The 14,686-nt window shown below is 45.0% G+C and overlaps 1 protein-coding gene across 11 annotated transcripts in view; it reads left to right on the top strand.

Moving 5' to 3' along the window:
• Nucleotides 1-12,640, top strand: part of LOC106656697 (afadin) — a 71,551-nt gene extending 58,911 nt beyond the window's left edge. For 3 of the 11 annotated variants that reach the window (XM_023463278.1, XM_023463276.1, XM_023463282.1), the window contains 16 exons: nucleotides 101-222; nucleotides 547-867; nucleotides 1,555-1,867; nucleotides 2,844-3,500; nucleotides 3,744-3,989; nucleotides 4,089-4,316; nucleotides 4,395-4,468; nucleotides 4,560-4,678; nucleotides 4,957-7,374; nucleotides 8,022-8,147; nucleotides 8,468-8,612; nucleotides 8,805-9,062; nucleotides 9,154-10,877; nucleotides 10,953-11,218; nucleotides 11,787-11,899; nucleotides 11,979-12,640. In XM_023463278.1, the coding sequence (XP_023319046.1) occupies nucleotides 101-222; nucleotides 547-867; nucleotides 1,555-1,867; nucleotides 2,844-3,500; nucleotides 3,744-3,989; nucleotides 4,089-4,316; nucleotides 4,395-4,468; nucleotides 4,560-4,678; nucleotides 4,957-7,374; nucleotides 8,022-8,147; nucleotides 8,468-8,612; nucleotides 8,805-9,062; nucleotides 9,154-10,877; nucleotides 10,953-11,218; nucleotides 11,787-11,899; nucleotides 11,979-12,195 (7,347 nt within the window). In that variant the 3' untranslated portion in view covers nucleotides 12,196-12,640. The remainder of the gene's footprint in view (nucleotides 1-100; nucleotides 223-546; nucleotides 868-1,554; nucleotides 1,868-2,843; nucleotides 3,501-3,743; nucleotides 3,990-4,088; nucleotides 4,317-4,394; nucleotides 4,469-4,559; nucleotides 4,679-4,956; nucleotides 7,375-8,021; nucleotides 8,148-8,467; nucleotides 8,613-8,804; nucleotides 9,063-9,153; nucleotides 10,878-10,952; nucleotides 11,219-11,786; nucleotides 11,900-11,978) is intronic. The other 8 variants (XM_023463280.1, XM_023463279.1, XM_023463277.1 and 5 more) reach the window with 8 other exon arrangements.
• The last annotated feature ends 2,046 nt before the right edge of the window (nucleotides 12,641-14,686 follow it).

Below are 14,686 nucleotides of genomic sequence, written 5' to 3'. Positions count from 1 at the left end.
TGCTGCTCCCTTCTCTCTAGCTATACTACCTGTAAAGCCCATTAATCAGAGGGAGAGAGAGAGAGAGAATAATACGGAGTTGCCGATGTTTCAATTGCAGAACGGAGCGATCATCAAGTTCGGTAGGATGCACACCTTCCGTTTCATCGATCCAGCGCCGGAGGACCGCATGAGGCAGCGTCACGATTCAGCCAGACAAATGGATTACTCCTACGACGGAAGGTACGCGCAACCCTAATAATTATACACGATTACGTTTCACCCCCTTAGCCCAGGCTCTTTATAATAATAATGCACGCCATATAATGTACGTGTCGTAAGTCGTTTAAGCTTACATTCATCCACCTGTAAAGTTGAGCTTTTCTCTCTAAATGTCAATTACGAGCTTGCATCCTCAGCCTCATTGTTTTTGTTTTTGTTTTATTCTCTGTAATCATTGTTAATTTCGTCGTCGTCGTCGTCCTCGCTGCACGCACCTATGTATACGCAAACCCCGTGTCGTTGTCCATCGTACCACGCACACCTACTACTCGCATGCGTAAATAGACGCTCGCCCACGGACAGCTCGAGCACCCAGCAAGACGCCCAGTCGGAGAAGTACAGGCCGAGCTCGGAGATGGCCACGATGCAGCAGCAGCAGCAGCAGAACAGCAACGGATCATCCCAGCCGTCGAGCCCGAGCAAGTCCTCGGCGATGACCGGGCCCCGCAGCCCGACCAGGGCCAGTCAGCAGCAGGAGGTCGTCGCGCCCGGCGGCGGCGGGGGTGCGGCCGCTGCTGGTCCAGGACCGCACAATTACGAGACGACCTTCGACCTCGACGGCAACGTCGAGACGGCGAGCTTGAGCAGCAGCCGCGACGGACAGAGGTACGTCTTACACGCCCATTCGCACTTACCACACACTCACACTCACACTCACGCTACCAATAAATTCCTTGGCTTTTACCTGTGCACCTATATTTATTATTATTACATACATGTAATGATGACAATTCTCTGTGCCACTACTGTACTGCATGCGTGTGCATATTATAATCTGCGCGCGCGAGAGAGAGTGGACGAGGCAGCGCAGATCATCGATTGTGCAACGGCGAGCGTGACGAATTATCGGCGACGGTATATATACGAGCGTCCGTCGTGCGGTGCTCGGCTCGCAAGATTGCGCAATTGTTGCCTGCTCTATCATCTCATGCATATGCGTATGCACACGCATGCACTTACACACACACACACAGAGGCGATTGTCCCATCAAGCCCATATGTACGTCTATTCGCTCGTTGTTTGTTATTTCATTGTCGCGCATTAGTTGGCCGTTGAATTGTTTGCCGCGCTGCTCTCTGTTATGTATCCCCCCATATATACGTACATGTATGTCAATTTGTTGTATGCTCGTTGACGAACCTATCCGGGCCAGAGATCAGCTACAGGTAAGTATGTAACGCATGCGGATCGCGGTTTTTTCAAACTTTACAGCGACGAAAGTCAACAAAAAATAAATAAATAAATAAAAAAATGTCCTGGAATCGTTTTGCAATTGAATTTCGCTTCCGCAGACTGTCGCAGTACGACATGCGCCAGCAGCAGCTGCACCAGCAGGCCCAGCAGCAGCCCCGCGGCACCGATCCCATACTGCCGGCGGTGCTGGAGTTCCTGGAGGAGACCGAGCAGACGTTCCTGCACGCGGTCATCACCGACGTCGAGCCCTCGGCGCCGCAGTTCAAGCTGGCCCCGACTTACACGCTCTACTTGGCCGCCCGATATCGGGCCAGCACGCATTACCGGCCGGAGCTGCAGCCGACCGAGCGAGCCCACAAGCTCACCATCATGCTGGCCAACGTGGCCACTATGATACAGCAAGTTATACAGGTACATACATATAAACACACCGCGGAGACTAAAGAATCGGTACCGTCCGAATCGCTATAACTGTAATTGGTGTATCGGGCCGACTTCGATGCGATTATTAAAGGTCAGACTATAGTACCCGAGAGAGAGAGAGAGAGAGAAAGAAAAGTTGCCGTGTGTGTCCACGATGCGAATCTCCTGCGCTGCGAGTGTTTGCGTGCGCGCGGCTTCTGTTGTGCATGTGCGATACGCGCAACCACTCACGGTATAATACTCAACTACGCTCACTATCGCATGCACACGTGTGTGTGTGTATATCCGTGCGTGTGTGCAAGAGTCGAGTATATATCTGAAAGAGAGAAATCTAGACGACAGCGTGCTCGCGCGCGAGAGAGAGAGAGAGAGCGCCGCGACACGCTCCCATTCGCAGAGGCTGCCGACCTTTTGTTGCCATTACTCTTTTGTTTTACGATTGCGCATATATACGCGCCGTATATACGCCATATAATGCGAGTGCGAAACTTTGGCAATTTCTTTTCTCTTTTTCCTTTTTACCCGTCTATCTCCCGTTCTCGCTCTCCATTATCAACGACATTTCCTTTTCTTTCCATTTTTTTTCGTTCGTTCGTTCGTTCGTCGGTGCTCTCTTGATGAAGTAAAAAAAAAAGTCGATAATATGCCCGAGTTATTAGTCGAGTTATTGCAATAAAAAGAGAGAGCGCGCGAGACGAGTTTGACGACTCGGTATTATATAGATTAAATTAAGAGTAGCAGTTCTATGCCAGAGATTATATATATACGCGAGACTCGTTCTCGTCGCTGCGCAACTTCCATCAAAGTTCATTCGCGATTTTCCTGCTAATTAAACTTACATTCATTCTTGCTGGCTCTTGGCGCAAAATTTACGCGCGCGCGAATGGCTACTTCGACTACGGCCGATGATGCATGTATAACATTTACATAAAAACGCTAACGATGCCATTTTGCAATGTTCAAGGAGCGCTACATGGACGCGTCCTCGCTGGCGCTGTGGCTGGCCAACGGCTCCGAACTGCTGCACATGCTCAAGAACGACCGGCACATCGGGGCGTTCTCGACCCGCGCCCAGGACATACTCGCCGACGCCGTGCACCAGGCCTTCGACTCGCTCGTGCGCTGCATATCGCTCGAGCTCGCCCCGGCCATGTCGCAGTTCATGGCCGACGCCGACGAGCCGGCCAAGGAGGCCGGCGTGCTGCAGATCTTCTACAACAGCATGTCGCTGCTGCGACGCTGCCGGGTCAACGCCGCACTCACCATCCAGCTGTTCAGCCACTTGTTCCACGCCATCAACGCCACGGCCTTCAACGCCCTCGTGTCCAACGGCAATCTCTGCGTCAGGTGGTTCGGCAGACGGCTGAAAGCTCGGCTCAACGCCCTCGAGACCTGGGCCGAGAGGCAGGGCCTGGAATTGGCCAGCCAGTGCCACCTGGCCACGATAATGCAGGCCACGCATCTGCTGCAGGCGCCCAAGTACAACGCCGAGGAGCTGGCCACGCTCAGCTCGACCTGCTTCAAGCTCAACTCGCTGCAGGTGCGCGCTCTGCTGCAAAAGTATCAACCAGCGGCCGACGAGCCGAGATTGCCGGCCGAGCTCATCGAGAACGTCGTTAGGGTGAGTTTGTTAATTCGCTCTCGACGCGCCTGCGATACGCCCTATATATAGCACACGCTAGATATGCGGGCAAGAGCGGGGGAAGTTATAAAAACGAGCCTGCATACAATGCGTCTTCATTAACGCCTTATTAATTTTCACCTCGCTCGCCAATTATATAGTCCGCGCGCGGCAGATATACTCGCGATCGTATAAATTAAAAACAACAACAACACCGCGCGTGTTCTCTTCTCTGTGCTCCAGGTGGCAGAAAGCGTGGCAGACACACTCGCGCGAGCCGACGGGCGTGAAATCCGGCTCGAGGAGGAGCCCACGCTCAATCTCGCGCTACTTCTGCCCGAGGACGGCTACAGCTGCGAAGTCATACGAGGCGTGCCGCCGGGCCTGGCCGAGTTTTTGGCGCCGCTGCAGCGCGACGGCCTCTGCCGCATGGCCGCCCAGCCCACCAGCAGCGGATTCTGGACGATTTACATGATCGATCACAATACCGTGAGTTATCCGTTCTTTGACTCTTTGCTTTCATAACACTTTCACACCAACGGTCGGTTAAGGAGTTGCACCGCATATTTATGGAAAAAATCAATTTAGCTTATGTTGATGGTCGACCAGCTGAGGAGCCCGAGCGCGATGAGCAACAGATCGGCCGGCTACGCCGGTCACCAGCCTGGACAGCAGAGCCATCCGGAAGTGCAAATAATCAAGCTTCACAAATCGACCAATGGTATGGGTTTGAGCATCGTTGCGGCCAAGGGTGCAGGCCAAGACAGACTCGGTATTTACATCAAAAGCGTCGTCGCCGGTGGTGCTGCCGATGGCGTAAGTTGCAAAAATTACACTTATTATAAATGAAAAGTTTTTATTTTCACAATTTAATACGATACGAATTTTTCGTAGGATGGTCGTTTGGCAGCTGGTGATCAGCTACTCAAGGTTGACGGACAGAGTCTCGTCGGTATAACACAAGAAAAGTGAGTAGCTCGTTGTACACAATGAATCTTGTTATGCACTCTGTTGTTTTACGAATTTAATACAATGGTACGTTTTATTCGCACGACGTAGAGCTGCCGAGTACCTAGTTCGCACGGGACCAGTTGTCACACTGGAAGTTGCTAAACAAGGCGCGATTTATCACGGATTAGCGACTTTGCTCTCGCAACCGTCTCCAGTCATGAGCAGAGGTGAGTTTTTACCACATTTTTGTTTTTTCCCTTGTCAAGTGCCGTCGACAAGAATTATTTTTCATTCGCGACATATAATACTTGGTGCATAGGGGTTACATGCAAAAGCAAACAATTTCATAAGCTTCACATTAATTAGCTGCAAATAACTGTTAATAATAAATAATAAAAAATAATTAAAGTACGTGGCAATTGATCATTCAATGTCGCGCGTGTACTAACGCTTGATCATTAACTAACCCAAACTGCTTGGCACTTATGTACGATGGGAAAAAAAGCAGCCAAGGCACGACCGAAGAGCGAGCATTTGGACACGGCTTCAGGTGGTGGTGCTTCCTCTGCAGCTGACGGTGCTACGGGCGCTTCTTCTTCGTCGTCGATGGGCAACTTACTAAACGTACCCCGTCATTCCGCCTCGTATCAGGACCAATTCGTTGACGCTAACAGCACATGGGACGCTTCCTCGCAGTCGCAGCATCACTTGGCTCAATCAGGTGCGAGTATAGCTCGAATCAACGCCCTAATGCAGCATCGCGCGATGTCCAATTCTCATCTAGCCTACCGCGACTACGTGCCCGCGTCCGCGTACAATCCGTATCAGCGCCTCGATCGACTGTCGCGTCCCGCTAGTTTCATGCCTAGATTGAACGGTACCACGATGGACTTGTATTACGATAACCGGGCAGGCGGCAGCTGGTCCGTAGCGCCAGACCTGCCGCCTCGGCAAGTCATACCGGTGATCAGAGAGCCCGGCGACGCTGCGACGTTCATAAAGACTCCGAGCCAGTACACGGAAAAGTATCCGCGCAGCCTCGGCCAAATTGAGCTACATCAGCAGCCGCGACTGCCACCGAGATTAACGACATCGCAGCCGGGAACGAGTAGTCAGTACGGTTACTACAGCGACGACAAGTCCGAATTAGTCTTCCCAGCGGATATCGAAGCTAGCAATCGTCGTGCCTCCATGCAAGCCAATTACTGCGCTTATCATCAGGCTATGGGCGGCCACACGAGCAGCAGCGCCGAGGAGCAAACTCAAACGGGCGAGGAGGATTCCTCCTCGTCGCCGGAGGACGACAAGTCTTACGACAAAACTTGCTGCTCTACCAGCGACGATAGGCAATCATCCGGCACGAGAGACAATTCCGATAGCCCGTCGTTGGAGACCGAAACGACAGTTGTTCCCAGGAGAATGGAGAAAATAAACCAGCAGTCTCAGAGCAGCCGAACCGAGCTAAGTCTCGATCTCAGCGGACTGAATAACAACAACAGCAGCGACGTGTCTAGTTGTCCAGAGGACAACGACGAGGCCGAGGACGAGGAAAAGTGCTGGAAATCACCGGAAAAGGTGAGACTGGGCTGCGGTCGTGTAGCGGCACTCGCCAAGCACTTTTCCAAGCTCGGTGACGCTGGCCTGATCAAATTCAAATCCAAGCGCCTCTGCAGCAGTCGACAGTTCATGTCCGAGCCGGACATAGCGTCGCCGTCGAGCGTAGCGAGCAAGCGGCGCACGCGCGACAGCATCGAGAAGTACAAATCCGAGACAGAGCTTTTAACAGCTGACAAGAGCGTGGCTACGACACCGGAACGCGAATGGAGCATGATTCTGCTTGACATTCAAGCTCAAGGTTCCATGAAACTCGAGGACGAGGCTGACAACGACGACGACGACGACGATGACGATGAAGAGGACGACGAAGACGACGACGACGATGGGGTCAACCGCAACGCTGACAGTAATTCTAAGCTTTCTCGAGCGGAACGAGAGCAAATCATAGCTCAGCTTGAGGATTTCGCTAATCTCGACAAAATCGATGCGCCTCTCTTTATACCAAATAAATCAGCGACGACGCAGCGTAAGACTACAATAGCTGGCCATGTGCGTCTGGAGCATTTTCGAAAACATTCTTTGCCCACTATATATAGCTCATTAAATGTTCATAAATGTCCAAATATCAATAACAACAACAACAACAAGCCAATGGTGATTTGTACTACAAATGCTGCTACTAGTATTACTACTACTTGCACTACCACGGTGACGAGCGATTCTTCGGCCAAAGTCAACAGCTTGTCAAAGTACTGGTCTCTGAAAGATCTTGCCTCGAACGAGAATCTCGAATCGAACTACGCGTCGAAGGACGTCATCGTACTCGACGATACGGCTGAGAGTCCGGGCAGCGCGAAGTACACGGTATTTCCTACCTGCTCGAGAGTCGTCTCAGCGCCAGAAATCAGCAGCGACGATCTTCTCAATTGTCCCGTACTGGCCGGCATAACCATCGAAAGCAAAATATCGATATCGGGCAGACGTGCAAGTGGAACCTCGGTAGAGTCCAACAGTACGACGGGTAGCTTGCAGTCGACTCTGAGACTGTCCAAAAGCACCAACGATATACTCGAGAACGGCGCGCTCGACGACGACAATCGCAGCGAGTCGTGGGAAAAGCTGAAGCCGACCTCGTGCGCGAGTACGAAGAAACGCACGAGGTGCTCGAAGAAAGGCAGACACGGTGGCGACGATCGATCGTCCGATCGAAGAAAAGCTAAAAGCGATTTGGACGTCTCGGAGCGCAGACCTACGCCTCGATACGAGGAGAGCAGCCAGAGTAACGGCCACGACGAGACGCCAAAGAGCAGCGAGACCACGTTCCGAGTGCATCACAGGCATCATCATTGCAGTCGCAAGGAAGCCCGTAAGAGCTTGTGCCCGAGGCAACAAGATGCACTTATGGAATCTTTATTTTACGATGCACGATCGTCGTAGCTGATTATTTTCTTTTTTTTTGATTAGCTGATCAATGTGTCTTTTTTCGTTCCGTTAAATGATTTATTTTAATTATTAGCTTATCGACCCTCAACCCCCTTGTTTCGTACTCTATCGTACGGTTTCGATCGTCGTTTGAATTCCGAATGTTTCGATTTATGTGTCATCGTTTCGTAGCGAGCATGTTCGTATAGTCTAGTGTAATCTTTCAGCGACTGCATGTCAGGCAAAGCTGTATCATATAAGAGCTTAATCCGTGTACATACTTATTATACGCATTAATGCACGTCCGCATGCTTACTACTAACTCGTCATCATCCAATCTAATTATTAAAATACGATAATCGATATAGCTTTAAGGAAGCACACACTGGCTGTGCTTAAAAAAAAAAAAATAATAATAATAATTAACCAACAAAATGTACTAAAAACTAATCCACGATTCTTTATTTTTTTTTCTCGTTGTCTCTCTCCACCAATCTGTAATGCAAAATTTATGCGCTTGTGCACGTACAAAACAAAAACCAAAAAAAAAAAAACAATCATGCCTATCCACGCCACGCAACCGAAAAATAGCAGGTCCAAGGCGCATGAGTGAGCGCGACTTGCCGTCGCGTTTGGGACGCGAGGCAAGTGCTAACGGGGCCCCGGCTACCACTCATCAACAAATACACAGCAGCAAATCCGTACCTGCTCTACACAGTAAGTATTTATATTCTTCGGAAGCACCCGAGCTTTCACCAGCTTTATTCTCTTTTTACATCTATATATAATAACGCTCACACATCACGCTTACGAAAAAATAAGTGAAAAAAAAGAAAAAGCAAATGAAATGAAAAATAAACTTACTCCTCCGTACTTCACCACGTAAGACGTTTTGGGCGGCTTATCTCTTCCTTTGACGAAAGATAGAGGGAGATGAAGTTTTGAAGATTACGCGCTCGAAAGATATAGAGTGTGTGATTATAAAGATATATCGCTTTCGCGCAAGGCACATCCGTGTATTAACTATTTGACTTCAGATGTAGGTACGGAAGGAAACGGTAAGCTGCAGCACGAGGTCTTCAATCCTGGCTACAGCCGAGCTTCGTCGAGTAATAGCGTCACTCCGCCGGTGCAGCCACCGCCGATGCCAGCCATGAACGGCGCTACTTCGCTGCGCTCGAGGTAAAACATACAAAAGTATATCCGCGATATTACAGAAAGTTACCGAAAGATCTAGCTTTTAAGCCGATTTGGATGTTATCCAAAAACGAAATAAGTCGACAACTTTGATCCTCTGCGGGAAAACCCATTTTTGAGCCCGAATTATTCGTCAAGTATTGAATTTTTTTCTCCTTTTCCCTCCACCCGGCACAGATCGAGCCACAACTTGCACGATCCGACTAGAGCCACCGGTACACTGCCACCGAGTGGATTGTCGAGTAGACAGCAGTCGTCGCCGAATCTTAATCCGAATCAGCATCATTCGCAAGTTGGACACGCTAATAGCATACAGCAACAGGCCAACGAAGCCGAAAGATTTTACCAAAATTTGAGCGTCTACAGGAATCAAGAGCAGCAGCCCGGTGCTGGTAACTTGAAGCAAAACAGCCCGCCGCAGCAGCCTGACGACAGGTAAAACAAAGTTTCTTAACTACTCGTCAATTTTTTTGTTTCGAGCGAATATACTGATTTCATTCTGTTATGTTTTTTTTGTTACATGTAGAAATGTATTGCACAAAAACATGATTCGTGGCTCTCAAAACTCGCTCAATCGAACGATGCCCGATCCCAATCAGAGCAACGATCGTCCCATGTCGTACATCTCGCCTGCTCAACAGCAGCAACAACAGCCACCCCAAGGATATCTGAATCAAGGTATGCCGCCGCAACAGCATCCGATGCAGCCTGGCCTTCAAGCGAGATCTCAGTCGACGCGCGATATTCTACGCCAGGAAGCCAAGCTTCAAGAAATGCAGGAAGAAGTGCGTCGCAGAGAATTGCGCGCTGGTCCAAATCCGCCGCCACCAGGCGCGTATCGCGCAAATACTTACAATCCGCGTGTGCCTATGCAACCGCAGCAGCAGCCACAGTTGCAGCAGATGAGACCACCAGCCAGACCTCTCGGCTCGACGCCCAATCTTGGCCCATCTTCTCCGAGTTATAATCAACACAGATCCAACTATGGATATTTAACTTCAGACCAGGTACAACAACAGATAATGCAATCAGGGCAACAGCAGCCGATAAATTTCCAAAAACCGATGAAACCATCGCAATCGTATTCACAGCAATATCCCAAACCCCATCAGTATGGCGTGGGAGCGAATCAGAACGGGCCTTACACCAACGGACCAGAAACCGACCAGTATGGCAATGTTCTGATGGGCAGATCGCAGCTCGATGGAGATGTAATGAACGACAACCCACCTGCGAGGCCAGCTCTACCCATTGCAAGCAACAGTCCACCGCCACCGTTGCCCAACACCATGACGCATCCTCTCTATCAAAAACAAATGGATCCGAACTCGAGATACACGGCAAGCATGCAAGATCCACCGAGGGGTGGCTACTATCCACCAAACACCGGACAACAGCACCCGCGTCCACCGTACCAATTCAGTGCCACCAATCCTTGGCAACGCGAGGAACGAGAAAAAGAACAGGCCAGACGGCGAGAGGCTGCCAGACAGTGGCGTGACCAGCAAATAGCTGAGCTCAGTGCGTTACAGCGCCGCACTTCTCAACAAGAAGAACAGCTTCGAGCTCTTCAATTGGAACGCGATTTCCAGAAACGCGCCGAAGAGGTCGCGAGTCAGCAAGACGAAGACGAAGAGAGTAACGATCTCGAAAATGAAAGCACGTCGCAGAGAGTTCAAGGTTTGATTCGCAGTGCTGCAGCTCAGGATCAGCAACGGGTCAATCAAACGCCACCCGGACGGCCAATGATTAACAATCAATCTTCTGGTCCTCGTGGAGCTCTTACGCCTCAACCGGTCGGTAGTCAAATACAGATGTCCAACGTACCTGTGCACACGGTATCGAGCCAACAAAATGCTTATGAATCAAGCAGTACCAATGGTCTGGCAAATCTCAATCAAACCGTAAGCCAACAAGCTGCTGAGCTTAAACGTAGACAAGCCGAGTACGAGGAAAGTCAACGCCGGAGGCACGAAGAAGAACTTCGTCAACAACAACTGCATCAACAACAGCAGCAGCAGCAGGAACGGCAACAACAGCAACAACAACAGCAACAGTTGCAGCAACAACAACAGCAGCAACAGCAGCAGATGCAATATCAAGCCAATTTACGAAATCAGCAGATGATGCAGCATCAGCAACAACAACAGCAACAATTGCAGCAGCAACAACAGCAGCAGCAGCAACAACAATACAATCCCAATAATTTGAGACTCGACAATCTCGTCATTGAAGACTACAATACAACGAGTTAGTATTTTCTACTTGAATAATTAATTATTTATAAATTTAAGAATTTGAAATAATTATATGCCTTATTATCAGATTCGATCACTCATGAAGCTCCGCCACCACCTGAGCGAGGATCGAGTTACGCTGTGATGTCTCAGCAAAGTGCCTTACGTACGTCGAACAACTCCTCCACGACGAATTCATTACATGGCGGATCTCAGCCGACAAAGAGAGTTTCCTTCCACGATCCCAATGCTAACACAGAATCGCCGACGCGCAACAATATAACTAATACGTCTACGTCTAACGTTGTCTCGCCGCCGTCTATTACAATGGATACCATAAGAGAAGACCCCAATGTAAGTATCTACATCGCTATTATATGTCTTACGATCCCTCATTATTGAAGTTTCTAACTTAATTATATGATATATTTATTATGAAACTATAGATAATGTAAGTATAGGAGGGTTTCTTCGAAAATGTAAGACAGATAAGTCTATAGGGATGAGATAGGTATCATTGAAAAGTGATACATCAATTAACATTTTTATTAATTCAATATATTTGTGCATGAGACGATAATGCGTGTTTTTACATTTTAAAAACATCAGCTGTTACATCATCTGTGCTCTGTTCTCTCATCATACCAGCATATACATAATATTTGTACCTGCATTGCCATGTGTATCATCAATGCAAATGATACTTGTACCCTCTTTGCGCATACGTCATTTTTCTAAAGTGTCTTATTATACTTTTACTTCTAAGTGAAAATAATTGACGATCGAAACCTCTTTTTTATCGTAGAGAGTTATTTTAGAGTTCAATTTTTTTTATAAATGTGTCTTGCAATATTAGTAGATGTTGTTACTGTTAATATTGTGTTTATAAAAATGATGTTGATAGTTATTTATTTCTCTTTAGAATTTCATAAACGATGCCGAGATGCTACTAGCTTCACCGAAAACACCCGACGGTCCCGGAGGATTATTTCAAGGAGCAACACCTGGCGTGATAGGCGCTCAGGAAGTTTATAAGTGAGTTGACTGTTGCATTAATTTCTAATCAATTTCATACATCAGTATCAATCAATGATTGCTTGTCTTATTTTAATAGGGATCCTAGGCAGCGAAGATTAGCTGAAAAACAAAGGCAACAGCAAAACTCGCAAATGGGTGCCGTACCGGAAAAGTTGAGCTTTAAAGAGAAAATGAAGATGTTTGCGATGGAAACCGGTGAAGATGGAACTCCTCGAGACAAAGTTAAAATCTCTCGAGCTCAGCGTGAAATCGATAACATCGGCAGTCCTTTGAACGCCAATAACAACAATTGAAGTTTGTACGCAATGTACAGAGTGCGTAGTTACAACTAAATCTAGTTGATTGTGTAAATAAAAAGAATTATTGTTTTGATGGATAGAAAACTGATGTGCTTCAATGCACGACAATCATGGTTACAGAATTTGACAAAGCCAAGTCTACGTTATTATTTAGTAAAGTTCTCAAGAGTAATGTCTTTTGTTTATTGTTGACATAAAAGTATTGAAGGTTTTTAATTTGTCTTTGAGTACAATGATAAAATTGTACAGTTAAATGAAATGTAGCATATGAACAATGAAAAATCTATGACTATAGAATGTACAAAGGATATTCTATTTTGGTTTAATGAATGCGACAATTCGTGGCGAAATATATTCTTGTACCTCTTCTTTTTTTTTACAAGTATTAGATTAGTTCATTACATTTTAATTGTTCATTAAAGTATTGAATTATTTTTATAACTTTTATTAAAGTGGTAACATTTTGTTTTTCTTTTTTTAATAATCTTTGATTGAAGAATATATCTATACAGAGTTACATTTTATACATTATTTTACGAATAATTTATGATTGCTAATTATTACTTACTGCTTAGGCAATTAAATGTAAGACTAAAGTAAAGATTAAGAAGTGAATAATTCAAATCATAAATTTGTATTAAATATTTATTTAAGTACAATAAATGTATGTAAATGTTATCTCACTCTATGTACATAATTAAGTTGAAGAGTGCAAAAGGCGTTTGCTTAATACCACAGAAACAAAATGAGTCATTTGATACTTACATTTACACAGAATAGGATCTGTGCGTAATTTGAATCAATGTTCTTCATTGATCAGTGATGGGTATATTATACAGACCGCTTAAATATGGGACCTGTATTCAATTGATCACTCCAAAACAACGCGTTTAATGCGCGTTTTTATGATAAACTTGTTTTTTCTTATGTAATCAAATAGACCACTATATACTTATACATATATTTTATAATTATAAACTACTGTCATATTTGTACATGGTTTTTTGAAAAATAAAAAATAAATTAAATAGATCTCGTATGTTATCGTTAGTTGCAAATACCAACTTCTAATTCTGGAGATGTAACTGTTTTGATACTTTACAAGATTAATTTGTGTTGAGCGCGTGACAGTATACTAGTACGAAAAAGTGACATTTTCAAAGAATGTGGCAAACTTGTATAAACTAAACCTAATTAAAAGAACGAATTTACATCTGCACTGAACAAAATTACTTGATTCTACATTACGCTAAAAAATGTTAAATACAAAACGAGAAATTCAAAAAAATAAATAGCAATACACAATAGGTACAGGTGAAAATCATCTGAAAGTTTTATTGTCCAGAATTTAAAATCAAACATTCTACAAACAGGTGTATGCGGGAGGTCGCATTATAAAAATAATAATTTTAATGTAAAAAAGTGAAATAAAAAATGAAATTTGAATGTTTGATTAATATTTAAAGCAACATGACATAAACTTAGCATTTCAAAGAGCTCTGGAATCCACGTATTCGACGAAGTATAGCAATATTAGCGTATACAATATATGAATGTTGATAACCAGACCGAAAATATAGAAAAAGAAGAAATCACGAATGAAATGAATTATGAGCAGTTAAATTTTTTTATCAACTATTGAAAAAAAGTAATGTATAAATGTAGTCTGCAGTGGCAATAAATATAATATCATACTGTAGGTCCATTTTGTGTACTTTGCAAAGAGAGCGCATTTCTAGCCATTAAAATATAGTTGATAAATATTTCTCGCGATTCAACGAAAGAACAAAATCAGTATAAGTCATCAAATATTTAAAGAGATAAAGTTTATCGTTTTATTTTGAACTCAACTAATTCCCTGTTGAATTTAGATTAACTTATTTTAAAAACTATTGAAACGTGTTTGCAAGATAGGCAACTCTATTAATACTGCTAAAACTACGAATATTTCGAGATCAAAGCAATTTTAAGAGAATTCAAATGAGTACAAGCATGTTAAATAATGTAGAATGTGATATAATGTAAGGTTTTTTGGAAAAAAATTATCAGAGACGAAAATTTTAATTAGAATGAACAAATAGTGCGCTCCATCACGCGAGAAAAGTGAACTACATAATGGAACACCCGATTCGTCCTTCATTAATTCTTATCGCTTGTTTTATTTGATTTCGTAATTAGCATAATAGTCTTTTATATTTTAATGATTACTTGTAAATGGAAAAGAGATAAAGCTGTTGTTAAGTTTATTAAATATAAGTAAACATTATATATATATATATGTATATTAAAGAAAAGGTTACACACCAGATATAAATTAAATGAAAAATGTGAATCGTGTAGGAAAAAAGATTTATCGTTACAAGAACTTGAGTTCCAGCAAGAGTGAAAGTTTCTTTAAACTTATAAATCAGCTAAAGCTCTGCAACTTATTACATGTACACAGGGGATTATTTTATTCTATGTTGATTGTGTGTATCTCTAAAAA

This window comes from Trichogramma pretiosum, unplaced genomic scaffold (genome assembly GCF_000599845.2).
Source record: "Trichogramma pretiosum strain Unisexual culture from Peru unplaced genomic scaffold, Tpre_2.0 scaffold41, whole genome shotgun sequence".
NCBI lineage: Eukaryota > Metazoa > Arthropoda > Insecta > Hymenoptera > Trichogrammatidae > Trichogramma > Trichogramma pretiosum.
Note: the sequence above shows the minus strand (reverse complement) of the source record. Positions and strands in the feature narration are given on the sequence as shown.